Source organism: Lytechinus pictus, chromosome 12 (assembly GCF_037042905.1).
Source record: "Lytechinus pictus isolate F3 Inbred chromosome 12, Lp3.0, whole genome shotgun sequence".
In the NCBI taxonomy this organism is placed as follows: domain Eukaryota; kingdom Metazoa; phylum Echinodermata; class Echinoidea; order Temnopleuroida; family Toxopneustidae; genus Lytechinus; species Lytechinus pictus.
The window spans coordinates 1,543,012-1,570,981 of record NC_087256.1 but is presented as its reverse complement, the minus strand read 5'-3'; the positions used below and the strand labels follow the sequence as shown (position 1 = coordinate 1,570,981).

The 27,970-nt window shown below is 34.8% G+C and overlaps 2 protein-coding genes across 3 annotated transcripts; one reads left to right on the top strand and one right to left on the bottom strand.

Moving 5' to 3' along the window:
• Window positions 1-228: 228 nt before the first annotated feature.
• On the top strand, window positions 229-15,846 carry LOC129273336 (putative pre-mRNA-splicing factor ATP-dependent RNA helicase PRP1). Of its 2 annotated transcripts, XR_010295366.1 has the most exons (13): window positions 235-355; window positions 5,124-5,448; window positions 5,945-6,144; window positions 6,995-7,196; window positions 7,664-7,840; window positions 8,575-8,829; window positions 9,438-9,696; window positions 10,008-10,199; window positions 10,824-10,946; window positions 11,515-11,705; window positions 12,535-12,704; window positions 13,096-13,859; window positions 13,998-15,846. XR_010295366.1 is itself a non-coding variant. In XM_054910359.2 (12 exons), exons 1-12 carry the CDS (start codon window positions 291-293, stop codon window positions 13,205-13,207), a joined length of 2,271 nt encoding a protein of 756 aa, XP_054766334.2. In that variant the 5' UTR covers window positions 229-290; the 3' UTR covers window positions 13,208-15,846. The 2 variants fall into 2 exon arrangements, 1 of the variants encoding a protein (XP_054766334.2); XM_054910359.2 differs by having other exon boundaries at window positions 229-355; window positions 13,096-15,846.
• A 503-nt stretch (window positions 15,847-16,349) lies between these two features.
• Window positions 16,350-27,797, bottom strand: LOC129273337 (BRCA2 and CDKN1A-interacting protein-like). The gene is made up of 7 exons (XM_064107998.1): window positions 27,643-27,797; window positions 23,695-23,769; window positions 23,044-23,124; window positions 22,370-22,468; window positions 21,527-21,714; window positions 19,983-20,154; window positions 16,350-18,573 (listed from the first exon to the last, which is right to left on the bottom strand). Exons 1-7 carry the CDS (start codon window positions 27,784-27,786, stop codon window positions 18,403-18,405), a joined length of 930 nt encoding a protein of 309 aa, XP_063964068.1. The 5' UTR covers window positions 27,787-27,797; the 3' UTR covers window positions 16,350-18,402.
• Window positions 27,798-27,970: the final 173 nt, after the last annotated feature.

The following is a 27,970-nucleotide window of genomic DNA, read 5'->3' as shown; positions in this document are numbered from 1 at the left end:
TATAATTTATTGCCAGTAAGAAAGAATTTGTATGCTATAACAGATGGGAGATGCCCGCATTGTTACGTGGACGAAGATAATGTACATGCTTTCGTTGAGTGTAATTGTAAACCAAATAAGACAAGAGATTCTTTTCTTATATTTGACAACAGTAGCTAAGTTTGAATACAATGTCGACCTTCTTACTCGATACTCTCTCTGTTTTGCTGCATGCCCTCTACGGTAAATACCGTCGCATTGAGTAATTGTTTTTGCCTTTTTGCGCTACTGCAGCGAGAAATCCGAAGAGAATGTCAAAAAGACGTTTAGATATCGATGATTCATACAGTAAACGGAAGGGAGAATCTGATTATAGGTAATGACGATGACTTGATACTGATTTGTGATATTTTCCAATCTATTAATACGTGAAAAATTGTTTTTTATTGTCTTCAAGTGAGAATGATATTGTAATCGTGACATGTGCATTGACCATTGTGGATACCGGTACGGTACGTACGGGTGTCGTTGAGTGATGAGGATGCAGCATGGCGCTCGCCGCTGCATGCTGCATCGGCTATATCTAGTATGAGTGACTATGGGCAGGGAAGTGTTATAGATGAGTCTGACTAGCAGCAGTGATGTGTGACTGTGAGGCGCGATGACCCGTGGCGCCTGGGACGATGCTGTGCTGGCCTAAAGCTAACCTAAGTAAGATAAGTTTTTTTAAAAATGATTGTGCGTCTCAAAGACAGAGTCGAACAAAACACAACTTTGAATTGCATGGCATGGCTGTGTTTATATTACTAAGTAGTGTATCGTTCATGTACTTCTTCATAAAATAAAAAAAATATGGTGCTAAATGGCAGTTTCGCACCGCCACGCACCGGCTAACTTCGCTCAAATTTCCCCAAACCACTCATTTGTTTGCAAATGTTCCCGTTCCTGATTGCGATATTCGGAAAAGCAATTGGCATATTATTATTGACCCTAATTTAAAATGTGATCGAGACTAGAGACTTGCTTTGACTATGAGTGACATTTGCAGAAAATTATTTCTTTGAAGTAGGCCTGCGCGAAACTGCATTAAAGGTAAAAAAAAATATTGGGAAGGGGTTGGGTATAGCCTTGAGGACTCTGTGATGATGTTATTAATATTTTTACATATACTTTTACATCACGGAGCCTTGAAATCGTTGCCATACATTTCAAACAGTTCATATATTAAAATTATTAATTATAATAATATTCTCAAATTTTATTATTTAATAAATAATGATTTTATTTTTAATCTATGAATTGTTCTTCAAAACGGCACTTCGTAACATAGACCAAAAGCTTCAGTCTCTGTATTTTGGTTGTTCCGCTGAACTACGTTGGCTCCACTCACCATACATAGACTGAAGGGGATGGGGCCCCGTACCTACAGCCAACGTATAGTGAACTAGCGTTTTATAGATCGCGATTTAAAACTGTTTTTTAAGCAAAATTGAAAGTTTCATGGTTTCCATTATCAGGGAAATATTAATAACTTAAGTAATTGCATACCTTGGGCCGGAGTTATTGAAAAAAATCCTCTGGATGATTGAGAAATCTGTCATCTAAGACATTTTCACCTGACCTGACGGTCTTTCTTGCAAGTTGCCATCTTGAATGACGTCATTATCGTATTAACTTAATGTCTCGAATCGATATATCGCGATTATAACTAGTACTAGTACTAGTATAACTAGTATCGTTTATCTTCGGTTTCGTTCGCATATGGAGCAGATCGTATAATATCGAAAGCAATATCGATATCACATTCGTGATTGTTGACGTTCGTTTGTAAATATTTTATAGTTTGGCTGCCATTTTGACCATTTTTATCGTGTTCAACCCAATTAAACATCGGTAAAGTATATTTTTCATGCCTTTTTCATCTATATCGTTTAAAGTATTTAAATGTTAAAATACAAAGTTTTAAAAGTTTGTTGTTAATACATCCTTAGATTGTAAATTCGATGTGTAAAATTACATCAAACTTTGAACTGTGAATTGACAAAAGGGAGGGAATGAGAACACATGCGAGCCCACACGTACACCCTACCGTCGGTAAATGGGGATTACAGTAAAATGTCAGAAATTGTTGAATAAATCCCCAGAAACGACGGTTATTCCTGTCTATTCGTAACATAGCTCATAGAAGCTACGTCATATCGAAGCGGTTCAAGGGTCAAGCCTATTGTATTTGTAGTGTTTACGAATGGATCGAGGGATCTACATGAGATTGGTCTGGTACGAAACCTCTCATTTTTCATATTTATACTAACATATTTTACCCCTTCAAGTTCAGGCTTCATACACATAAGGCGTATGAAGGTTCATAGATAAATAAAATCAAGAGAAACAAACCGATTTCACCCTCTAAATATGGATTTCCTAAGGAAATCTATCTGTGTTGACAAGTCTCGCTTAGGCATGTATGGCGACCATTTCAAGTAAAAGTATATGTAAAATATTAAAAAACATCACAGCGTCCTCAAGGCTAGGTTGGGTACAGGTTAAATCTTGCCTCCTTATTACAAAATTAGTCGCTTTTCTGAGATGCGCCTATATTCGACATGTGTCATGATTCAACATGTTTATCAGACTTTTTTCACAAGCCAGTGCAGTCAATCACCACAGCACACACCAAACACATACACAGGCACTATCACTCTCCACCTGTGTTATGCAGGACAACAAAAAATTCAAGAGCTGTTACTGTCCCAAAGAAAGATATAAAAATAATCCTTAATATCAAATTCATCATGTGAAAACACTTTAAACTTTACTTGTATGTATAGCATTGTAAAATACATTTAACTTCTGAAACAGAACAAAGTATCTGCCAAAAGTACAGATGTCACCGGTAACGCAAAGCCATAGTGTACGTACTATTAATAGTGTGAAATTCTAATTGTGTTTGAACATGACAACGCAGCTTCTTGAAGTTCATCAAATGGATCCCAGAATTTTCCTTCAAGTAGCTGCAATGCCAATTGCTGTTTTATGATCGCACTAAACAAAACCATTGAGGATGTGGGAGAGTGTGGATTCATTTCAGGGGTAGGATTTGTGTTACCCTCCAGTTCTCCACATCCTGAATCTGGCCTGGGAAGGTAATTACCTCAGAGTGGATTCAGTGGAATCTTAGCTCTGTGTCCTTCTGACACTCCTCAGTGAAGACAAACATTTTGGAAAATTTCGTTCAGATCAAGTATGCTCTTACTGGCACCAATGGTTGCCATCCATGGACCAGTCAACATGTGATGAATGATACCAAGGCATCGGACATCTGTCTTTGCTTCTGTTGTCCATGTGTTCATGAATGCTCTGTGCAGGTCATTTGAAGGTTTCATTACCTTAGTAAAATATTTTGTTATCCCATCTCCTACCTCGCTTACTTGCTACACTATGAAACAGGATATTTGAAGCGGTTACCAACCAAAGGTGGTAAATAATTGATAGAGCGGTTAGAGCCTCTATCCTTCAAGGTCTTAATTATACAATATCCCAGTGGTAGCATTGTTGAAGCTATGCTGAGCAGCATGTATTAGAGCCTGTGCATTACTTTCCCCTCGCCGATGGTATGGCATTGCGTTAATGTTTGGAACTATCCGCTCCTTGTCCTGTGATGTCAGCACAGGATCAGGTTTGTTTGCGATTGAATCCAAAAGGTGCATCCCACATCTAAACTTTTTTGACCTTTTCCCAATCTTCTCTTCAAGTTGTGCATCCACAGTAGCATTGGTAACACACCTATCTGTCATGGTATTGCTACCCTCTCCTAGCACATCACTTTCAGCACACCGCGTAATTGCATGGATATAGTCAAGTGGCGTAATTTCCTTCAGCAAGAAATTTATCCACACTGTGCTGCACTCAACCCAGGTGAGATGAATGGGTACCCGGCAGGAAGAAATTCCTTCAATGCTTTGAGCGCCTAGGTAGCCCAGCTAAAGCCGGGGTAATAATAATAGCAGGGCCCGCTGGGAGAACAGTTTTCGGAACTGAAGCGGCTTCCCTGGGTAAATATACCTGTATTATTATTATTATTATAAGTGCTAGACCTGGCTGCTGGTTCTTTCCCATTAAATAAGTTTCGCTTCAAGAAGAAACTTTCACCTCTGCAATGTGCCCAAGGTTCCCTTTCGTCGTTCTATCATACCATACTTAAGTGTTAAGTTTCCTTTATTATAAAGAGCATCTGCAACCTGAATTCGGCATACATGTTGATGTAGTGCTTTCATTTCAGCATCAAGTCGATACTCTTATCGGATATTACTTTCTTTCAGGCTACTCATTTCTTATTGATTTCCTTTCTAGCTACTGATTGTTTCCTTATGGCTTCTTTTTCTCTCTGTGTGTCTTTTAGCCATCAGGTCCTTGATATTTCCTTCCAGCTCACTAATTTTTCCTCAGTACATTGTTTCCATATATGCAAGTTTTTCATTGTGTCGCTGTTCAGTATTGTTGTTTGTCTCCAACAAATGTGAACATGATTGTCATGTTGTCATTTCTTTCCTTCCTTCATTTGAATTGAGCTTCACATGCATCTCTTACCCCATCGCGATTGACAGACTTTTTCATCCATGTAGCATTAGGACCCCTGATAATGCCTTTTTTTTGCATTATATCAGTCGCTCATCAAGTTTGTACCCACTCATGTCATGCAAGTAGATGGTGAGTGGCGCTTAATATGTGCAATGGAGAATCCCTATTAACTTTACCTTCAAGTTTCCATTCCAATGCGTGGCTCTCATTTTCTTCTTGAGCAAACTGAGAAGGAATACCTTTCCAGCACATAAGTTTTCTCTTTTCATCTTTCGGGCTACAGTGTACTTTGATGTGTTCCAGTAGTTAATCATATTGCCTAAAGTTATAGGCCTAATTGGGATTAAATGGTTGTCTCCATGGAATCCATGGAATTGTAACTTTCATGTGAGAATACCCAGAGCTATGATGGCATCCTTGCTCTCTATTTTATAAAACATGAATTTATAAAGTTTTGAAATCGGTTGCAAAGTTACAAATGAACATCCTCAAATCAGTTGCAAATTGTTGCATGTATTAAACTAGACCAACCAGTTAATGAATTCTGTATTGTTTTTTTATACCAGGGACAGGGATCGAGAGAGGGAAAAGAGGGACCGAGATGATGACAGAGATCGAGATCGTGATAGGGACCGTGATAGAAGAGACCGTGACAGGGATAGATCACGATGGGAATCCTCAGGGGTTACCAGTGCACCCATGTCCGTACCAACTCCTACAGTAGTTATCAATCCATTGAATCTCACTCCTTACTCACAAAAATACTTCACAATCCTGGCCAAGAGGAAAACACTGCCTGTCTGGGAATACAAGGATAAGTTCATGAAGATGCTGGAGGAACAGAAGATTATTGTGCTCGTAGGAGAGACTGGTTCTGGTAAAACTACACAGGTAAGATAGAGAGCATACAGGTCAGTCACAACAAAGAAACTGATTCCAGACTGACACAAGCTATTATGTTATTACTAAATGACATACTATTGGTTGGTTTGGAGTTGGTTTCATTGATGTACCTTATAGTTGATGACTCGACTAAGATTCTGGTAAATCAACCATGTGCATGAATGAACAAGAATATCTGCACTTTCAAAATAAGTATTTGTGTGTGTAATTTTCAGAACTGTACAGTACCCAAGAGTGTTGGTAAATGTAAGTGTCAATTGACTATCATAGAGGATGTTGGGATAGATTTTGACTTTGTGTACTTTGTGTGCAACAGCAAAGTTAGACATGAATGTAAAAGAAGTTCTAGGAAGGGGATAGTGAGAATAGGGAAGATGAGCATGTTCTGCACTGATATTGACTGAATCGGGTAATTTGTTGGCTGTAAACTAAACAGTGAATGAAATTTATTTAATTCCAACTGTTCACATAACTTGTTTTACAGATACCTCAATGGTGCATGGAGTATGTGAGGAGGAAGTTCCCAGTTAATAATATGAAGGGTGTTGCTTGCACCCAACCCAGGAGAGTAGCTGCTATGAGTGTAGCCCAGCGTGTTGCTGATGAAATTGATGTTGTTTTGGGTCAAGAGGTCGGATACAGCATCAGGTTTGAAGACTGCACTTCAAACAAGACACTTGTCAAGTAAGTTTTTATTTACCAAAAAGGCTGTTATGTGAATACATCGGGGACTTTGGAGTTTCAAAAAAGACTTCCACATCTCAGGGCGTAGTGCTTAAAATTTTAGCAAAGGATCAGTAACATGAATTATATTTGGCTATCATTATATGTCTGCAAAATCAGAGAGGCTGTTTTAGATATTTCCTTATAAAAATTGTAATTTGACTGTTGAATTTCTAGTGCCATCTCGGCTAAGTGGTATAAATTTTCTTAGTAAAGTGCATCCAACATTGTATGAACCTATTTATTGTGTATCAGAAAACTTGATGCAAAGATAGCATCCTGAAATTGTTTGTTCTATTAAATAGTTTAAAGCAAACTGGTTTTGTATAGGCCGGGGCGAACATCCGGGCACTTTCAATCTAGAGCCCTAGCAACTGACCGATGAAAACAATTATCTAGCGACCCGTACACAAACATTGCATTCTTACTTTGTGCTGAACGTCGTGATAATAGTGTTTACCAATTTCTTTATCTGGAAGTTAACAAATCTTTCTGAAAATTTAAGTGCTGTTTCTGACATTATTTCATTATGTTTCTTAAACTTTGTTTTCATCGCACTAAGGTCAGTGCTATCGTCGTTAAGCAGAGGTGACGTCACTCTGCCTTCGCCTATACTAAAAATTTTAATTAGACACTAGATCTAAAAATTATGTAATTTATCTGATAAAACAAATTTTAATTTTGTACCCTTCACATCACAACTATCATAACAGGGCAAACACAATAGTGACTTGGCACTCTGGGGATTTACCAAAATTAAAGATAAATTGAAAAAAAAATTAGAATGTTTAATTCTACTTTTATATTCCAGATACATGACAGATGGTATGTTGCTTAGGGAGGGTATGACCGATCCTTTGCTTGAGAAATATGGTGTGATCTTACTTGATGAGGCTCATGAACGTACCTTAGCTACAGATATCCTCATGGGTTTACTTAAAGAGGTGGAGAGGCAGAGAGCAGATCTCAAGCTTGTTGTCATGAGCGCCACACTTGATGCTGGAAAATTCCAGGTACTTAAACATTTTTTGTAATTGTAAGCAATTAATGCATTCTGTTAATTTTCTGATTTTATTGCCAAATTATTTTAATATTAGATATTTCCTTAGGCTTATTATGTTTGCTCCCTCTAAACGTATTTTAATTTCTTCATAGATTTTTCTCCTGTAATATACATCTGAGTCAGGGCTGCACGCTATTGGGTATTTGATCATTTCAAGTATTGACAAATAATCGTCTCACACCGTCAGCTAAGACTAAGAAAAGGGCTTTTGCATCCTATCCATTTAATACCAAGGTTGTGGGTTGCAAAGAGTGACTTGATGATTTGCAAGAAGATGATAGGCAGTGGAAGGATTCCACTACACCGAGATGCTTCCACAATGCCTTGGTAGTTACATGAATACATGGTTTATAAAGCAGCTCATGGTTTATAAAGCAGCTTATTGAATTGATGATTGGTTAATCCTGAATCTCTTAGCATTATTTTGACGATGCGCCTCTGATGACTGTCCCTGGACGTACCCATCCTGTAGAGATCTTCTATACCCCTGAACCTGAGAGAGATTACCTGGAGGCTGCTATACGTACAGTGGTTCAAATACATATGTGTGAGGAGGTGGCGGGAGATATCTTACTTTTCTTGACTGGTCAGGAGGTGAGGAAATATCACAGCATTCATTCTGCTTTATACTGACATCATTATGAATATGAAGTTATTATAGATGTATTTTTTTATTGTTATTTAATAATTGCCAAAAAATTAAAATCTTACCTAAGTTAGTTTTCTGCATCAGACCACGTTCTGAATGAAATACAGCTAGTGGTGTCATTGCCTGATTATTATTATGATTATATCCCAAGTGGTGCAAGTGTTTAACTTTTTTCTTCTTGGAACTGTCAAATATGGCTTGGGCAATTATTGTATAAGAGTGGGCTAGATTTAAGCTCCAAGCCCTGTAAGAAATATGTTAGGGTCCAAATCATCGTATTGCATTTTTGCAGTGACAGATTAATTCTGCTTGCTTATTAAAAAAAAATCACACTTTATTCTGCCAGAGTTTAGCAGTTGATGAGGTTGACATTGACAATAGCCTTTACTACTGTAGGATTCACATCTTTAATAATCCCATGACCAAGACTCATACTTCGATGGAATGGACATGATTAAATTATCTATAGCTTCAAAAGTGTTGCAAATGGTGTTTTACAACAAGGGACAAAAAATCCACCCAAAGTCCTTGCATAGATATTTGCAGATGAGGTGATATTCAGCATAGTTAGATTTGATATGAATTTCTGTTACACGTGGTTCAAACTCTAGATACTTGAATTATTTATTTGTATGATACTTCATTTAATGTGCAACGGAATCCCTTGTCACATCTACAGGAAATTGAAGAGGCCTGTAAACGTATAAAACGAGAGATTGACAACCTTGGTCCTGAGGTAGGTGACCTGAAGACCATCCCGCTGTACTCCACCCTCCCTCCTCCTATGCAGCAGAGAATCTTTGAGAGTGCTCCACCAAACAAGGCCAATGGAGCTATTGGGCGCAAGGTGGTGGTATCTACAAACATTGCAGAGACGTCATTGACTATCGATGGTGTGGTGTTTGTGATTGATCCTGGATTTGCAAAGCAAAAGGTTAGATTTATGACATCGTGAAAACAGATGTCCTGATTCAGTGCATGGCTTTATAGTGTGAGATTTATAAAGAAAAACCCTTATTGAAAAATAGCCTTTGAATAAATAAGAGTTATAGTTATTATATAAGAGAGTCTTTGGAAGCAAAAAGGGAAAGACATATTTAAAGGTTGAAAATTTAGATGATCATGAATTTAAACTTCAGTGCCACAGGGTTGACGCAATGTTTCAAGGGTGAAAGTAGGACTTTTCTGTTGTAGTCATAAATACAAGAACTTGTTGGTCAATTTAATAAAATACATAGGCCCATGTTTAACTCCCTGTATGTGGGACCTTCCTGAAACTATATTTTCTAGTTGTTATGAAAATTTGTCATGCTCTCAAATGATTATGACTAGGGCAGGTCATGAATTGAAGTAAGGACAAAAAATTTTGGGATCAGAAGTGAAAAAGGTCAATTATCTTATGGAACTGCCCTGTTACAACTACTAACACAAAAACACTCATCATCTTAACCATCCCATAGTTTCTCTTGTAAGTTTGACGAAGCATAATTAATTTCCCCCAAAAATGAACCACCAATTTTGACTATTCCACTGTTTTGACAGGTGTACAACCCTCGTATCAGGGTGGAATCTCTGCTGGTATCACCTATTAGTAAAGCCAGCGCACAACAGAGGGCAGGTCGTGCTGGTCGTACCCGTCCAGGGAAATGTTTCCGTCTCTACACTGAGAAAGCATATGATACTGAGATGCAGGATAACACATATCCTGAGATCTTGAGGTCTAATCTTGGTACTGTGGTTCTGCAGCTTAAAAAGCTTGGTATCGATGACTTGGTTCATTTTGATTTCATGGATCCACCAGGTGAGGGCACCATTTCCAGTTTCATACTCATGCAAAAATTTTCAGGCAGCCTGTGTTTTTTTTCAAATGTTGAATGAAATTTGTTATTTAAACAATACTTATCTCTGTAATATAGCAATTATTCATTGTTGCTCATATCATTTTAAATGAATTCCAGAATACACAATATGTGTTGACAATCATAGGAATTAAGAAATTTGTTTTTAAATATTGTTCAATTAAAGTTTACAAACTCAAGATGTCAATTTAGTGGACATTTGACTTTCTTTAATAAAAGAATAAAGCATACTTCATTTTATTTCTTTTAACAGCTCCTGAGACTCTGATGAGAGCTCTAGAGCTGCTGAATTACCTGGGAGCCTTGGATGATAGTGGTGATCTTACCCGTCTAGGGTCGATGATGGCTGAGTTTCCCCTTGACCCTCAGCTTGCTAAGATGGTCATTGCCAGCACAGATTACAACTGCTCCAATGAGATCCTTTCTGTAACAGCCATGTTATCAGGTAATGCATCATGTGTCTGGTTTGAATGTGTCTGTCTGGTGCCATACATATATGTTCCATGTTAATATTATTTTTATCTCTGTTACTCCTGCCATTACAGATGATAATGCTTTGATTTGGTTTACAGGTCAAACATATATTTTGCAAATAGGTGCAAGGGAATATTGCAAGTTTTCATGATGGTGTAACAGCTTGAAAGCATTTGATTTTGAAGTTCTAATAAGAATGAAATGGTGTTGGGAATAAGTTAGTACTTTTGAATATAATGTTAACGAATATTTTTTTTCTATTACAAAAAAAATATGTATCATTTGAATCATATCTAGAGAATGGATTCAAGCTCTTTGTGTCACGTGTGGAATGATATTGAAATAGATAGTTTGAATTGGGTAGTTAAATGATAACAATTACCTTGTTTTTCTTGTACTAATATTCCTCTTTTCATTGTCAATGATGTGTTGGGTTTGAGTTATGGTGGGGGGGGGGGGGGGTTCATATACAATATATCTAAGGTAGTGTACCCCACCACCCCTACCTTCCCCCTTGCTGTTGGGATGCTATTGCTGCAGTGGTCTAAACAGTGCGGGGAATCGGCCGGCGGCCCCCGATTTTAATTTTGTTTAGTCCCACAGTGCTTCCTACGACCCAACGAGGCCAAGAAGCTGGCTGACGAGGCTAAGATGAGGTTTGCTCACATCGACGGCGATCACTTGACTCTACTCAATGTCTACCATGCATTCAAGCAGAGTAAGTTTTGGGGAAAGCTTGTAGATATGATTATAGGCTGCTATGTATATAAACACATTTTGTGCATGTCAATCCTACCAGCATATTATAATGATATGAATAACAACAACAATAAAAATGATATTCTGCTTTTATATAGCATTTTATACATCATAAAGATATCGCTTTACTCATGGTTTTACCCGGTCACATTTGCCCTGTCCTAATTGTTTCCTTTACAGTAAATATACTATAAAGGAATGGCTAGATGCATTTTGGAGTGAAGCCACATTAAATAGAATTTTTATGAATACATGACATGATTACACTGCATGAAAATCAGTTGAAAATGGTCTCGTCCCATCTATAGAACTCCTATTTTTTAAATCTAGTTTTCAAATTCATTAATTTCCATGCAATTCCCTCTAAAAATTAGTATTCATAAGTCAGAGAAAATAATTTTTTATGCCTGCACAAAGTACTTCTTCTGGAAGCGGATGAGTGGAGAGGCTTATTGCATCAAGTTTTTTTGTAACTGAGATTTGCCTTCATATTGTTCAACATATCTCCTCATTTTTCACCAACCCAGACCATGAGGATCCCCAATGGTGCTATGATAACTTCATACAGTTCCGTTCCCTGAAGTCTGCAGACAGTGTACGGCAGCAGCTGGCTAGGATCATGGACCGTTTCGCTCTACGGAGGACCAGCACGGATTTCAACAGCAAGGACTACTACCTGAACATCCGCAAGGCTCTGGTCAATGGATTCTTCATGCAGGTAATGACCATATGATCCCAAATGTTTTATTTTTCAAGGTCTGAACATCTTATATTTCATTTTAAACGGGGAACTGTTTATCAGATATACCAGTATTCAGGATTTTGCCCAATATCAGGCCCTGACAAGCTTCCCATTTTAGGCCTTTTCAGGCTTAATAGTGTACAAGATATTGGGCTTAGTTGTTTTCTGGCTTTTTCAGACCCAGTGCTTAAAACCGACTTTTATCATTGGCTTATGCAGTTTTCCTGTTATTTCCACAAATTTGTGGTTACCATGCTCTTTGTATAAAATATTCCATGTCCCATTATTTTCTATTGCTGAAAGAACATCTGGAGAATTCTCACTCATATTTTCGATTCTACATTGGTCATGTTTCAATGTAACCCATTAAATCTAGTAATGTTGAGGGAGATATTTTTTCTTCAGACATCTGGTTGATTTTTTCTTTTTACTAGAGTAATAGCAACCAGTTGGTGTGCAACAGCCAAGGGCATCTGGAGAGCATTTCATGAAGAGTTTTGTCAATTATTTTCATTGATTACTTTGCTCTCAGCCAATCAGGTGCAAGGATTTCTTGTAGCTTATAACATCTCTAAGAGAGAATGACTGGAAAGAAAAATCTTGAAATAAAGAATAACACTGTTACAATTGGCGCTAGTGATTTGATTTGATTTTAGTCTCAGAACTTCCCAGTTTCTTCTTGTACGAGAGAGTTATTTCTCTATTTATTCACTGTGCTCAGAATCACTGAAATTCATGAAAGTAGTAGACATTAATGCAACGTGCAAAATATATTTTCACACTTATTTGTAATGTCTCATTACAGGTCGCTCACTTAGAAAGAACTGGTCATTACTTGACCGTCAAAGACAACCAAGTTGTCCAACTTCATCCATCCACCTGTCTTGACCACAAGCCTGAATGGGTTCTTTACAATGAATTTGTACTGACCACTAAGAATTATGTCCGAACGGTCACTGACATCAAGGCAGACTGGTAAGTTCTTTTATATTCACTTAAATTGTGTCTATTTCCCAGAAGAAAAGGAAACAGGGATTCTAAGATTGATTTTACTTGACTATTAGTATCAAATATTTAATAAATGTATTGTATGATTGTGATATTTATCTCTAAAAACATGTTCCCTTTTTTCTGACTATATAATCATAATTTGTACTAATAGGACTGTAAATTGTGACTTTACATCATTGAATTTTCTAACAAAATCATTAGATTATTGCAAATAATAAATATTTTACAATCAAGAAAAATGAATGTATTGTATCTTAGTGACCAGCATACCACTTAATGTTCTAACATTATTTTGTGAAATTCAATGTATCACATGAAATCTGTAAGTATTCTCTACTATTGTTTCTTGTGCTAGGTTGATGCGACTTGCTCCACAGTATTATGACATGGCCAATTTCCCACAATGTGAAGCCAAGAGGATACTGGAGAGGATTGCTATGAAGATACAAGGATGGGAAAAACAGTAATATCATGTGATCAATCATGTGACTCATTTCGCCACACCAAGGACTCATTGTAAATTATGTGAAGATCAAAAAGACTTATTTTCAAACAATTTGCAAGTTGTATAGCACAAAGTACCTTTGTTATATGTCTACGTCTGTAAAATTGTTTCTTGAAGTAATGTAAGCATTTGAACATTGCTCACAAATGGGGGTAGCATTTGCTCCAAGCGAGTGCTGCTAATTATTTTTAATCACCCTAATGAATGTAATTATTTCAAAGATTGTGATATTTAGAATGGTATGCATGCAAAAACTATTGTCATCTAGTTACAAACCTGCACTGTTATTGTACATGCAATGTATTTATCATTCTAAAAATGGATTCAAATTATGATATTGTCTTGTAAATGCACTGTATCAAACAAAGTGCTATGAATTAAAACACCTTATCTTGCAATATTGTTGTCAGCTTTCATGGGAACTATGAGTACTTATCTACCCAGCTTTGCAACATATTTAGTAACCTGATATAATGCATTGTATGTTCCACATATTGCCTCATACGGTATGTATTTTTCTGGCTGAAAAGTGCCTGAGGTCAAGATGAAGATATGTTTTTGATGGGAAAGTAAGTTGTTGGCTCCACTAATGTCACGTTATCATCCTTTTTTTTGTCCTCGTTTACAATCTGGGGCCTGTTGCATAAAAGAAACTCTAGCATTTTTTTGAGTTTTTCAATGTATTTTGATTGCCCGAGTTTCGGTTTATTTACCAGAGTTTTTCTTTTTTAAGCGAAAGTTTTATGCAACAGGCCCCTGTGTCACCTCGAAAGCTGACAATATAATACTCGTGTGGATGTAACCTGTAAATTTCAGTGTGGTTATCATGCAACTTTTGCAGAATCTGATGAGACTGGTGAAACAGCCTATACGTTAAGTTACATTGGTGAAAAAATGTCTTCAATAATTCCAACTTGAATGACTTTTGGCCATGTGAGGTTGACTTTGCATCATTCAAACAGTCACTTGTCCATTGTTTCACACATTGAAGTGACAACTATCTCTCTATTTCCTTATGAATTGATTGAGCCTAAGTGAGGCATCTATGCACATGAATTTTCAATCAAGTTTGGGGACAATTGCTTAATTTGACTGTCTACTTCAATTGTAAGGTTTCTGTATTTGACTGTTTTTACACATCAAGAATTTGACATCGAAGTTGACAGTATATACTCTGTTCATTTCTACCAGCTATCAGTAAAAAACCCCAGCAAGTGCTACTACTCTATAACAGGTGATATCCTTTCCATTGCATATATGAATGGATGTCAGTGCATTTACTATTTAGCTTCCTTACTTTTTCAGCTTACTTTACAGCAATTTGTATTGCTCTTAAGAATCTGACCAAAATATTAGACCATAAAGGTTGAGAAGCTTTTACAATTCTAATTTATGACATCATACAAGGTGAGTTATATTAGACAATGTTAGTCGATGCAAATGCATGATCAATTCTGAATATTTTTATACTTCACTATGAACCACAACACACATATTATGTTTCCAGGAAAATTTATTCGTTTACCCAGTAGCTTATTTATTTCTTTTATAAACTTTCAGCTACAATAGGCAGTATCAGAGATATGGTTCAGAAAAGCCACCTCACCAAACCACACTCCTTTGTTGAAATCAATTTTCTGATGATAATGCTGGTCAGTGTATGTTCTTGACTTCCATTTATCTTCAAGAACAATGTTGAAGTGAAATGTGTAAATTTCATTAAGTACGAATATAGATATAATACACATTACTCATTAAATTTGTGAATTGTAATATAAGACAAGATGTACTTGGTGAAAAGAATGAAATATGTAATGATGGCTCCAATAATTCCATGAGACAGTAAGGTCTATTTTTAAAGCTGTGTAAAGTTAATTTCTGAAAAAGCCACTTTGTGAGATCTATTAGGTATGGCTGGTTTTGCATGGAGTTTACAGCTGCATGAGTGACATAACTTTGAAATGCAATGCATAAAATACTTCTAATAATAATGGGTTCTTATGTTGTGCTAAGGACTATCAGTATCAGGTATGAGATGACCTAGTGGGTGTTGCACAAAGAGTTTCACAAAATCTGAATAAGTCTTGCTTATATGAATTTTCATGCATAATCTGATTGATATATAGGGCATCCCATGAAAGTGATCTGATCAACAGGGAATTAAGATTCAATACATAGTCAAACTTTAATATTTGTGAAACACACCTTTGGTGATCAAGAGCATGTGAAGTTTGGTACTGCCACTACTCTTTATTTAAAAGGACTGTCCTGCCTGTGAGTTGGCCTAGTGACTTCATTCATTTGTGTATAGATGGAGAGTTAGGATTGAGACAAGACATTACTTAATCATCTGGTCAAAATTTACATCATTCATTGCCCAATCAATCTGATATTACTGGTGAAATGTAACACAAGGTAGTATTGTTGTTCATTTAATGTATCTGGATGTGTACATAGTTTATGCCATTATGAGCATATTATTTTTGCCTCCATGTTTTCTATGTTTATTTCCATTTTTATGTTGCCAAGTGCACGGCTGTCAAATAATCATAGGCATCACAATGCTTAATGTAATAAATAGTGGAAAACACTCAGAAATAATTTATCTGTCTTTTAGTTTGAGTTTTTATTTCAATTTCCTCCCCCCCCCCTATTTTCCGTATTACCTACAAATAGGTTCCATTACAGTACGACCTCACTGTCTGTACCGGGAACAGTTCCCCTCTGTGTAATGAGATATAAATACTACATGTGTCTGTATTTCTTTCCCTGGTGGTTGAGACTTAATTTTGAATATCTCTGATACCTTTCTGCATCAATGAGGTAGAAGTGCGATGAAATGAATTACAATAAATATCCCTTGTAGGTAAAACAGGATTTAGAATAAAAATGGAAGGTGGTGGATGTCCCATAAGCTGTTCATAAATTATGAGACTAATGACCCTTTCTTGGGAGTTAAATAAAAACCAATGATAATTTGTGGTATATCATTTCTCACAAGTCTTGCTTACAAGCACTCGCAACTTATGAACATCTTTATGGAACGGTCCCTTGGTTGGGTGACATCAGACATGAAAGGAGGTCAGAAATCAAAACTGCAGAAATAGAACTTAACGAGCTTATAATTCTTGAAGATCTACACAAGTGAACTATGTTTGTTGACATTTACTTAATATCAAGATTGTAATTGAATTAAACAGTGCATCCTACAAAAAGGGAAACCCATCTCTAAAGCTAGACATCACAATCATTGAATATGTTTAGATCATAAATTTAACATTTATAGTAAGAATGATACGTCTTCTTTGATTGGTGTGCAAATAATTAGTGGATTGTTCATGCATTACAGAGTAAAACTGAGGCATGTCAGAAACGATTTGCGAGATTAGAGAAAGAAGATTAAGAAAGAATACAAAGGATATGCCAACAAGCCATCCCTTTCTATCACAAAATGATTGCAACCTTATCAAATCTCAACCTATTTTTCTGCGCAGCTGGGTTTTTGATGTTCTAGATCATCTATGTGTGAGCTTTTCATATAATATATATCAAAATGAAGAAAAGCTTAATTTTATGAATATTTAAGTGAAAAATGCTATGTTGAAAAATATAACCAGGAATTGTTTCCTTTTTTGTAGGATGCACTGTATTTCTGTAACTACACATAATTATAGAGACAATATTTAAAAGAATACATTATATTTGCAAGTAAAAGCAAAGCTTATTGTGATCCTCATAAAAAGGGAAAGATAGGTTAAAATGCAATATGTTTGAAATCAACAAAAGGTTCAGACATGATCATTTCTGGATGTAGCATGACAATTGTGTAAAGAAGTTCTGTCAATATCATATCAATTTCAATGTCATAATTGAAAATTTACACATTCCAAACAAAGTATAGGTTTAGACATTATACCAATGACTGGTTCACTAGGATACTTGTACTCAAATATATAGGCTCTCCTTTTTTGTGTGTCATGTATAAACAATTTAAGGGGTAAGCCTAACCACAAAAATAAGTTGATTTAAATGAGAAGAGAAAATAAAAATAGCATACTACTGAAAGTTTCATTAAAATTGTATGTATAATATTAGTACGAAAGTTGTGACATTTCTCAGTTTTGTTTATTTTTCACAAAACAGTTATATTCACATCCTGGTCAGCATGCAAATGAGGGGACTGATGACGTCACCCACCCATGTGTTTATGAAATGTGAAAAATCTTTATTATTATTTCATTATAATGTGAAAAAAAGATTACTTCTTCCTTGAATATGTTGGTTTTCCATCATTGCAAATTGTTGTAAATCAAAGTAGATGCTCATTGTCAAATCTGTAAAATTTGAAATATTCTACACTTCATATAATAAAATACAAAACAAATGGTGAGTTTGTTGCATCATCTACTTTCTTGTTCCCATTTCATTTGTGTTGTGCATTGAACTATTCCTGAAAATAAACAGAAATTGATGCCATAACTTTCTTATTTAATCTTGGATTTTGATGAAATTGTCAGCATTATACTTCTTTGATTTTTCTCCATTTATTGAATCTACTTTTTGATTTGGTTCACTTACCCTTCAAGCATATGGTAAATGACATTCATTTGAACATGTTTCAGAATTATTTACAATATCATGGAATTTAATATTAAATTTTAGATAAAAATATAAAATGTTGCTCATCAGTGAGCATTGAATGTCAGTAGTGTTGCATCGATGAGGTGGATGCTATACAGTCATACTTTACTAGAAAGTCACCAGAAAACATGAGGGAATACAAGATTATCACTTGTATGGATCTTTTCATGATAATTTCCCTTTTGCTATGACTACCTATCTAAAACATTTTATAAAATAATTATGACTAATATATGATTATGATGATAATTACATATCAGTGATAAGTGCTCCATATTTGGTTGGCTTACATTGCTAAATACCGAAGAACAGGTCCCAGTTGCGCATGAAATATGAAACATTTGTGAAAATATACTAGTGTCAAAGGAGAAAGGAAGCAGAGCAGAGAAAAGAAATATCCCTTCTTTCTCCCAAAATGTCTTCTACCACAGTGACAACAATATCCATCCAATGGCTGTTCCAAAGCAAAGCAGGTAAAAATCTGTCCATATTATCAGTCTATCATCACTTGATATATCATACAGCAAACGCCTCCTGTATCTCTGCGAGTATATTGTTCATTTTGCTTGCAGGTACAACCATGACGACTCTAAATGTTTTCATCTCTGTATCGTCATCCTTCCATTTCCCATCGACAGCTCCGGCCTGGTCAATTTGACTTGGGTAGTGTAGGGTGAGGACAGACTCCTAATTTCAAAGAATAAATTACACCAGATGAATTATTAATGAGAATTGTGATTTCACTTGGGAAAGATCAATGTTGTAACATTGGATACAGCTTCAGAATTTTTACCATAATTGTAAGATCTAGCTTTCCTAAATGTTCATTAGTTTACTTAATTGAAAAGATTCTCCAACCTTGCTTGTGTGCATGTTTCGATTCAGTAAACAAAACATAACTGACATGACACATAAAAGGGCTATTCTATAAAGTAGTCAACCTTTTCATACGTCCAAGCCACATTCTTATCAGCCTTATAAATTTTCATAAGACCTAGAAAAGAGGCAAATTATTTCTAGAGGGTCAAACCTACATAAAAGGGACTTTTTTCATAAATTCTAGAAATCCTGTGGATCATTTGTCAGTTTTCTCAAAAACAAATAGGGATCATTTCACTTTGTGAGCAGCTGATTTAAAACCTTCTCAAAATAAAATGTATATGAGTGCCTGTATTTGTCCTCAAAATCCCCGAAACAGACCACAATATAGGATGAAAACTCTAATTTAGACAAAAGTAGCAATTTATTAGCCTAATATTGAGAACCGCCTGTAAGACGCATTCAGCCTATTCCCAAATTCAAAAAGTCTGTTAGCTGTGTTGACTGCCTTCTGCTGTATGTAGGTCATGTATGGTGTCATCTAGAGTTTGTGTGTTGTGGTGCACAGATTCGCTGTATACACATAGTCATTGAAACCAACTCCCAATTATTTTCAAACTTTGGTTTACATCTCCAAAGTTTTAAAACAGTTCCTTTACATGTGATACTTTGAAACTTTTGGGATTGTATTTTTACAATATAAGCCTAATGTTTAGCCCGTTTTCAAGAACCAAAATGAGAATTTTAAAATCAGAACAAAGTGAAATGATTGCTTTAATGCAGTACAGGTCAATAAATGAGTTCTTTGGGACCAGTGTAATTTAAAAATTGAAGCAATATTTATTTTTATAACCTCCTAATTTCTGATTTTTTTCATCAGAAACAAAGACTGGATTACTTTTTTGGAAGTATTGGTATTTCATATTGTGTTAAAATCTTTTCATCAGGCTGTGTTCAGTGATATTTGACATGAAAAATTCTGGCATTTGGATGACAATAGTTTAACAACCATCTCTCTTAAATGAACACAAACAAGATACAAAATGTGTACGAGGCTGGGAAGAATGACACTGGGGCTTTGGGCAATTTTCCCCCTGAAATGCTCACAACAGAGCCCTGCTATTAAAATAAAAAAAGAGATCCTCAAAATTCCTCATTCACTGCAATGTTTAAGCTCATCAAATGTTGCAGATTTCGGCAATCATTTGTAATAAGTACCTCCCTATAAAACCCCAAGTTTTTGCACGCTTTGAAGCCGAATCATGTGTTCAACTTACTTTGAAAAAGATACCATCTTCAGCGTTGGTAAAAATCCATTCATTGATGTCTTGAGCTTTAGTCTTTTTCTTTGAAGATGGAAGCTGTGGTTGCTGGTATGCTCTGCTCATTAAGAGATAGTAGTCAAACTTCATCTGTGGGTTTTTTGCTCCTGCTATTCTTATGTCATTTCTGAAAGATAGAAACAAGCTCAAGTTAAATGGGAATAGCTAAAATTTGTATTTGAAAAAAAAATATTCCTATTATTTTTAATAGTCCTATTTTTCATTTCATCATGGCAAAAATCTCAGGAAAAGAAAGGAGAGCTTCAGAATCTGTTGAATGCAAAATTAGCCTCTAACGATTAGAAATCCTTATGAATTAGAAATGGTCACCAATGTATAAACATAAAGGCCTTTAAAAATGTGAATGGAAAAAAATAGTCTGGAATAAATAAATCATGATAAAAATTAATGGAAAAAATAGCCCCAAACTAAGAAAAGATGCAACATAAATAACCCATGCGTAAGACAGGATATCATCATCCTAATCAGTCTTAATGTAGATTCCAGAAAGATGTGTCTCAATATCAATGGTGCTTCCTTAAACTTCAGCATCTAGGTATCTTGAGATTGCCCTATTTTCTTCACAAAAGGGGGCAGGAGCGGAGTCATTTGTAAACAAATTTTCAGCATTACTCCTATGTGATTAAAATTGCATGCTCGATCTGTGATGAAAATCATAAGTCAGAAAAAATTCGAACCAGTGGGATTCGAACCTGCCATCTACTGCTTTCTGGGCAGCGACTTAACCACCAGGCTATTCTGGTTCATGGCTAAGTCATGATGAACTGAAATTAAATACCCTCAATCCTCTTCTTTCTGACTCATTAATAGGAAAATGCAGTCCGCCATGGACAATAGATAGTAAATAAAGAGGCTTTAAAAGGAGGAAATTATGATTTGTAAACAAATTTTCAGCATTACTCCTATGTGTATAAGATCACATGGTTGATTCTGTGATGAGATTCATAAGTAGTAGATGGCAGGTTCAAATTTTTTCTGACTTATGATTTTCATCACAGATCGAGTATATCTTAAACACATAGGAGTAATGCCAAAAATTTGTATACAAATCATAATTTCCTCCCATAAAAGACTCTTTATTTACTATCTATTGTCCACGGCGGACTGCATTTTCCTATTAATGAGTCAGAAAGAAGAGAATCGAGGGTATTTGAATTCCATTTCATCATGACTTAGTCATGAACCAGAATAGCCTGGCGGTTAAATCGCTGCCCGGAAAGCAGTAGATGGCAGGTTCTAATCCCACTGGTTCCAATTTTTTCTGACTTATGATTTTCATCACAGATCGAGCATGCGATCTTAAACACATAGGAAACATGCAAAAAATTTCTTTACAAATTATAATTTCCTCCTATTAAAGCCTCTTTATGAACTAGTGGAGTAATCTTGAAGATTAAAATTACTCTTTACATTCCTCTTTTATGAAACATTACTTGGGAGAAAAGTACTCAGTCTTGATTTGACATGTTAATACTCACTGAAGGCTACTATGAAGAGGAGGAGCAAGTTGAGGAGGGATGTTGACGAAGCGTTCACACAGCAGAAGACCGACGTTCCGGGAATCATCCCCAAGAATCTGGGAGAGTTCATTGACCTCCGCTTCTGAGTTGCATGTGGAACATTTATCCACAATGAGCTTGTGAATTTCTTGGATGCATTCAGTGTTCTACAGATAAAAACGGAAGAAGACACTCATAAGTCTCTTTCTGTCACATTTAGCATGCCAGACTGAACTAACTACACAAGCATGCTAATACAGGCAACAAAACAAGTAGCACTGAAGAACTCTGAATAATAAGCAAATAATTACTGTCAATGAAAGTGATAGTGCTGGGGAGATACCATCATCTCCAAGGTTATTTGAAGCCTCTCTGAAGCGAAGCTGAGGAAAGATTGTGCATCCATACATATCACTAAGGAATTGGTACTTTTGTCTGATCCACTGAAACCAAAGGTGATTATTTGCTTTATACTCCACACTGGAAAATAATGTCATCATAGAAACAAAACAAAGCTTTTATTCTGAGACATCTAAAGTGAAATCATATCTAGCCAGATCTAAAAAAAAATGCTATGAAATTCAACCTCCACTTAGAATATGCCCCTTGCAAATCAATTTAGTGAAAACAATTGAAGGTTTTTTAAGTTTTACATTTTTTCTTCCCATAAAAAGACTTGCTGATGGCAGTTAACTTTAAAAGAGAAGTACGGAAACTGAAAAATCATATCACATTTTTACACTAAGTTATATATTAATCTACTCTAGAGCTAGTAAAGCCTTTCTGATTCTAAGTACAAGATTCTCAAGAATATTCATTTACCTTCTTCTCAATAATGTTCAGTACTGTCGTGAATCCAAAAACATCATCATCATTATCATCATCAGAATCACTCTCTTCTACAAGTTGATCATCACTTTGCTGCAAAGTAATACAATATGAAATAAAGAAAACAAAGATTATATTCCATGATATTCATTAAGATCTCTATAAACATGACAGAAAAAAATACCAGTAAACATTTTTTTGAACCATAATGAGCTAATTTGACAGATTTTATTTCATTATTTGGTCTTTAGTGTTTATATTCAACATGTTATGAGATCAAAGTAAATACAGAAAGATACAGGTGTAATGTCAATATTATATAAAAGTGAAAGTCATCTATGAATCAAATGAATAGCTTGTTCAATGAAATTTAGTGTTATGTTTCATTTGCACTACCAAGAAAGGCACTTCACATTATAGTAATGCATTCAGTATGATACAAGCAAATTTTTCAGTCTGGAAAATATGGTACTAATGGTAGTTCAAATTTTAAATACCCCATTTTTTTCTTGAGATTTCCCATGCAAACTATGCCACATCTTTGTAGTATACAGATCAAATGGACATGGAAAAAAATGATGTCAGATTGTATACATGTATGAAGAGGAAATACATCCATACATGGAATAGAAAGAAGGAAAGAAATAGTATTTGAAGAGTGATGTTACCTTTAATACACAACCAACATGGTTCTGGGATAGTATGAGATCAGTGAGTTGACTGGTGTTTACTTTGGTCCTTGAAAAAAGCTGAACAAATAAAAAAAATATATAAAGAGTCAGAGAAAGAAATATGTGAAGATATGATGAAAGTGAAAAAAACTAGACTGACATCAAATCAATTTCATTTCAAGCAGAATTTGATAGAAGAATTGTGAAATCATTAAGTTGATTAGTTTCTACAGCAATCAAAGGTCAACCAATGCAACTCTTGTGTTGTGTATCTTTCAAGAGCAGTCACTAGGGGAGAAGCAGGGCTTGATAACATTTATCACTCAAGAAAAATAGTTCATACAATCACTTGAACATAGCATAAATTTTTTGGCAAAATTTTTCTTTTAAAGGGAGAGATTGCTTCCCATGAAAACACAATGAAAAGTTAAAAGACTAAATATTATTTGACTGGAATCAATTAAGTTCACATTTTCCTAATAATATTGATTCATTATGAAATAAGATATTATCACATCAGACAAGCAACCCCCCCCCCCCAAAAAAAAAGTAGATCTAGATTCTGTGCCCTAACTTTTGAATATTGAAGTTAATTTAGGTAATTTAGAAAGGGAAATTTATTTAGCTGAAAAACTGATGAAATCTTACATGCTGAAGAAGACGCTTGATGCCATGAAAGTCGTTATCTTGAGGGGGAAATGCTTCAAATTCAATCTCAACTTCCTGTGTTGTAAAAAAAAAAGGTAAGAGAATAAATTTGTAACTACACAGGGCATATTTTCTTGGGAAATCAAAATAATCAACATACAGCATCAACTTTTGGGTCACAACCAGTAATCATTATTAATGTGAATTAAACAGGTAGTTCACCCAGAAGAAAAATAACAACAAAAAATGATTAAAAATATCAGTGAAGGTTTGAGGAAAACCCATTAAAGATTAAGAAAGTTATTCAAAGTTTAAGTTTTGGATTTGTGATGTCATAAACGAGCAGCTGCCCCATATGAATGTAATATGAAATGCATAAATTTCAATTTTTTAATGCTTTGTGATGACATTTTTTTTTCTTTTTAGGAACAGGCATTTCATGATTTGTCTATTGATTTACTGAAGCCAAGGTACAGTAAAAACCATTTTAAATTTTCCGAGAGAATTACATTTCGTTGGTTTTTTACCGGGGTTTTTTACTGTACGATATGTAGGAAAGCTGCTTACATATGACGTCCCAAATCAAATAATTCAAATCCTAATAACTTTTTATTCTTTGGTGACTTTGTCTCAAACCTTCGGCAATATTTTTCATTATTTTTTCTGCTGTTTTTACAATAAACTTTTTGTCAGGGTGAACTTCCCTTTTAAAGAGGAATTTCACCGTGAGTTTGTCAATTTAGAAGGGAAAAACATGACAAATTAAACATTCAGGATCATGTTCTATACAGCTGAGCGTACGAACGCGCCAGCCAATCACGTTGGTGTTACCATTTTTAGTAACACGAATGGTAAACTGAACGTAATTGGCTGGCGCGTTCATAAGCTCAGCTGTATTTTATACATGACAGCGAAAGATCGAGAAGAATCCAAGAGAAGAACCCGAGTGTTTGTCATATAAATTAAAGACAATATTTTCCAGCATATATTTCGGAAAGGTGGTAAGCTGATAATATTGAATATTATTTTTTCTTTATTATTGCGCCCCTTTTCACCCATCAAAAGAAGGAATTAAGCAGTTATTGAGGAGGGTGTACTCGCGCACCCTTTTCTCAATATACACTGTAGTTAAGCTTCGATCGAACCTCCTTACAAGCCCAATGGCAGGCCTTCATCTGTGTAGGACAAGAAAATCAGAAAATGTTTTTTAAAAACTCCAAAACAGCAGCGGATATATCATTATCAGTCTAGGCTCAGTGATGAAAAGACCGAAGACAAAAATATGAAAATATCATCATTATTATGTTAATTTGTTATTTGTTGATAAATACACAAAATACATACAGACATAAGCAAAATGGAATACATAAAATTGAAATACATAATAAGGCTACGGCCGGCCGCACATCAAAGCAGTTAATTACTTAATAATATTTTTTATTAATATGCCTCCTAATCATGACATTGAAAAAAAAAGTTTTTGTTCTTTATTGTTTTTTTTTTGCATTGTCCATCTCTCTCTCTTGTATCCTTCCTCCGTTAAGGTCAGAGATTGCTACTTGCTAGTATCAGTAGAAATGAATGCAGACACTTCATGTCGACTAATCATATTGCAATTGCATTGACATTGTCGTCATGTCATGACTTGTAATGTTAATAGGCACTTCAGGTGAAAATTAGGAAAGGCTGTTCCAGCATATTTGATAGGCTCACAATGAGGCTCAATATCTACGATTCACAAAACTGTTTGAATTTTCAAATTCCGATATCTAGAAGTCAAGTTATTGTCATCTTTGTGATGAAAAAACAGGGCTTTTCGTGGACAAAAGAAGATTGCGAAATCTTATTATTCTCTTTGTTTTGGGCATGGCACATTTATAATACATAGCTTATGGGGAATTGTACAAGCTTTTTATTCAAATCTTAAAGTACTCAGATTGATTTGACATATTGGCATATGATTTCTTTGGTTCAAGGGCAACTACCCCTGGACGATAACCCCCCACCCCCGGACAATTCCCCTCCCCCACCCTGGACAATTACCCCCCCCCCCCCGGACAACTACACTGTAGTCTGTACTCTGTACCCCTATCCAAAAATCTACACCTAACCTAACCTAACCTAACCCTATTTCGGGGGTAATTGCCCTGTGGTAGGTTTGTGCACAGGGTAAACATGACTTGATATTGATTTTCTTTGCTTGAACATCAGAAATTAAGTTTTCAATGAATATTATTTGTAATCAAAGAAAGAGAATTAAAATAATAATCTTAGGATTTCTATCAAAAAATAAAAACAGATTGATTTCAATTGTCTATTATCTCATTATTGTCTTGTTATTGTGGTCTCAATAAAATTGTTGATATTATTATTGTCTCATCATCGTTTCATTATTATTATAATTATAATAATTATTATTATCATGATAATTATTTTTGTTTCATTAATATTATTTTCTAAATAATTATTGCAATTATAATTACTATCATTATAGTAATTATTGTTATAATTATTTCATAATAATAATTATTATTGTCTCAATAATTATAAGGTCTTAATTATAATTCTGATTATTTTTATAATTATAATTATAATTTTTATAATAATAATCATTATTGATGACTTATCAATATTACTGTCTCAGTAATTATTACAAGTACTTTCATTATAATTGTTATCATTATAATTATTTAATGATAATTATTATTATTGTAATAATAGTTATTATTGTCTCAATAATTATAAGGCCTTTAATTATAATTATTTCTACAATTATATTTATTTTAATTATAAATAAGTATTATTATTATAATGATTATTATTGATATCTCATTAATATTATTGTCTCAGTAATTATTACAAATCATTATAATTGTTATCATTACAATTATTTTATTATAATAATGATTACTGTAATAATTATTATTGTCAATAATTACTAGAATTGATGTCTCATTAACATTGTCTAAATAATTATTACAATTATAATTATTATCATTATAATTATAATTGTTATCATTATAATCATAATTTGTTGTTGTTATTGTAATAATAATTATTATAATTGTCTCAATATTTATTGTCTCATATTATTAATGTCTCATCATCACTGTTGTCTCATTATTGTCTTCTCTTATTTTTTCATATCTTCAAAATAATAATTAACACCATAACAAAGGTCCATAAATCAGATATCAAATTCATGAAACACATCTCATGTATGTAAACCTATTTCTAAATTAAATTCATGAAAGGAGCTTTCTGTGCCATTCAAAAATACGACTTTCATTAACAATACCATATTCTAGACATTCAGACGCATTCCAACAAAAAAAATAACTTATCAAACAAAATTCTTGAAGTTTACTTGCAGGTAAGTGATACTCCGTCTTGTATATTTCCGATGTTTACCGAAGATGTACGAAGCAACCGCGGGAATTTTTGACCAATCAAAATCAGCGGAATAAAGGAAGAAACTGACTCTGTCTTTTCGAGCAATGCCGAATGCAACTCCAGTGCTCGGCCAAAGTGCCGAGCGGAGCGACTGTGTGTGTTAGATATGCGCTCGCCATTCACTGCAATGCAAAAATCTACGTCTAGCGCTGTGTCCGCGCGATCGCCCGCCCGGCTGGAGTGAGTAATGTTAATGACAAAAATGTTAGTGTTAATTGTTAACTCCTCCTCGACTCGTACTATAGCTCCTCGACTTTATCAGTTTGGGTTTATTCCAAATAAATGTCTAATATTTGAAATTTCGTAGTTTCTGTCTTTCTTTGATCTGTGATTCTATGACGAAATTTTATCATACAACAACCAAGTCCAATTTACATCGAACAACCATTTTATTCACGCCCAACAACATAAATGTGCTCTTGTGGGACTGAGGAAAATAGTCTGCTCAGATTAATACATAAAATTTGACACAAATCACACTCAAATCATATTTACCTCATTTACTTCTTCATCAGAGGATTCTAAAAAGTCATCGTCATCATCTCCGATATTCTCATCGTCCATTTCCTCCTGACCATCGCTGGAATCGGTCTCTTTTTCCTCCAGATCAACACGTTTTTTCTTCGGGTAAGTCGCCATCTTGTGCAATACTGCCTGCGCCTGTCTCGTTCTTATTATGTATTTCATTTTGCTTATCATGTATTTTGTTTATTTAGGATTTATTATGAATATTTCAACAATTAATAAATTAAAATAATTATAGAATATTGAATATATTTCATTTTTATCAATATAAAAATTAAATGAATAAATATTGATTTAT

Bases quoted from the DNA above. Each gene is read 5' to 3' on its own strand.
- LOC129273336 (XM_054910359.2), top strand. From the start codon at position 291: ATGTCAAAAAGACGTTTAGATATCGATGATTCATACAGTAAACGGAAG. The intron at 10,200-10,823 runs GTAATGCATCAT...AATTTTGTTTAG, and splicing joins TGTAACAGCCATGTTATCAG to TCCCACAGTGCTTCCTACGA. The intron at 11,706-12,534 runs GTAATGACCATA...GTCTCATTACAG, and splicing joins TCAATGGATTCTTCATGCAG to GTCGCTCACTTAGAAAGAAC.
- LOC129273337 (XM_064107998.1), bottom strand. From the start codon at position 27,786: ATGGCGACTTACCCGAAGAAAAAACGTGTTGATCTGGAGGAAAAAGAG. The intron at 23,125-23,694 runs GTAAGATTTCAT...TTATTTGTTCAG, and splicing joins TCAAGCGTCTTCTTCAGCAT to CTTTTTTCAAGGACCAAAGT. The intron at 21,715-22,369 runs GTAAATGAATAT...TTTTATCTGTAG, and splicing joins TGAACATTATTGAGAAGAAG to AACACTGAATGCATCCAAGA.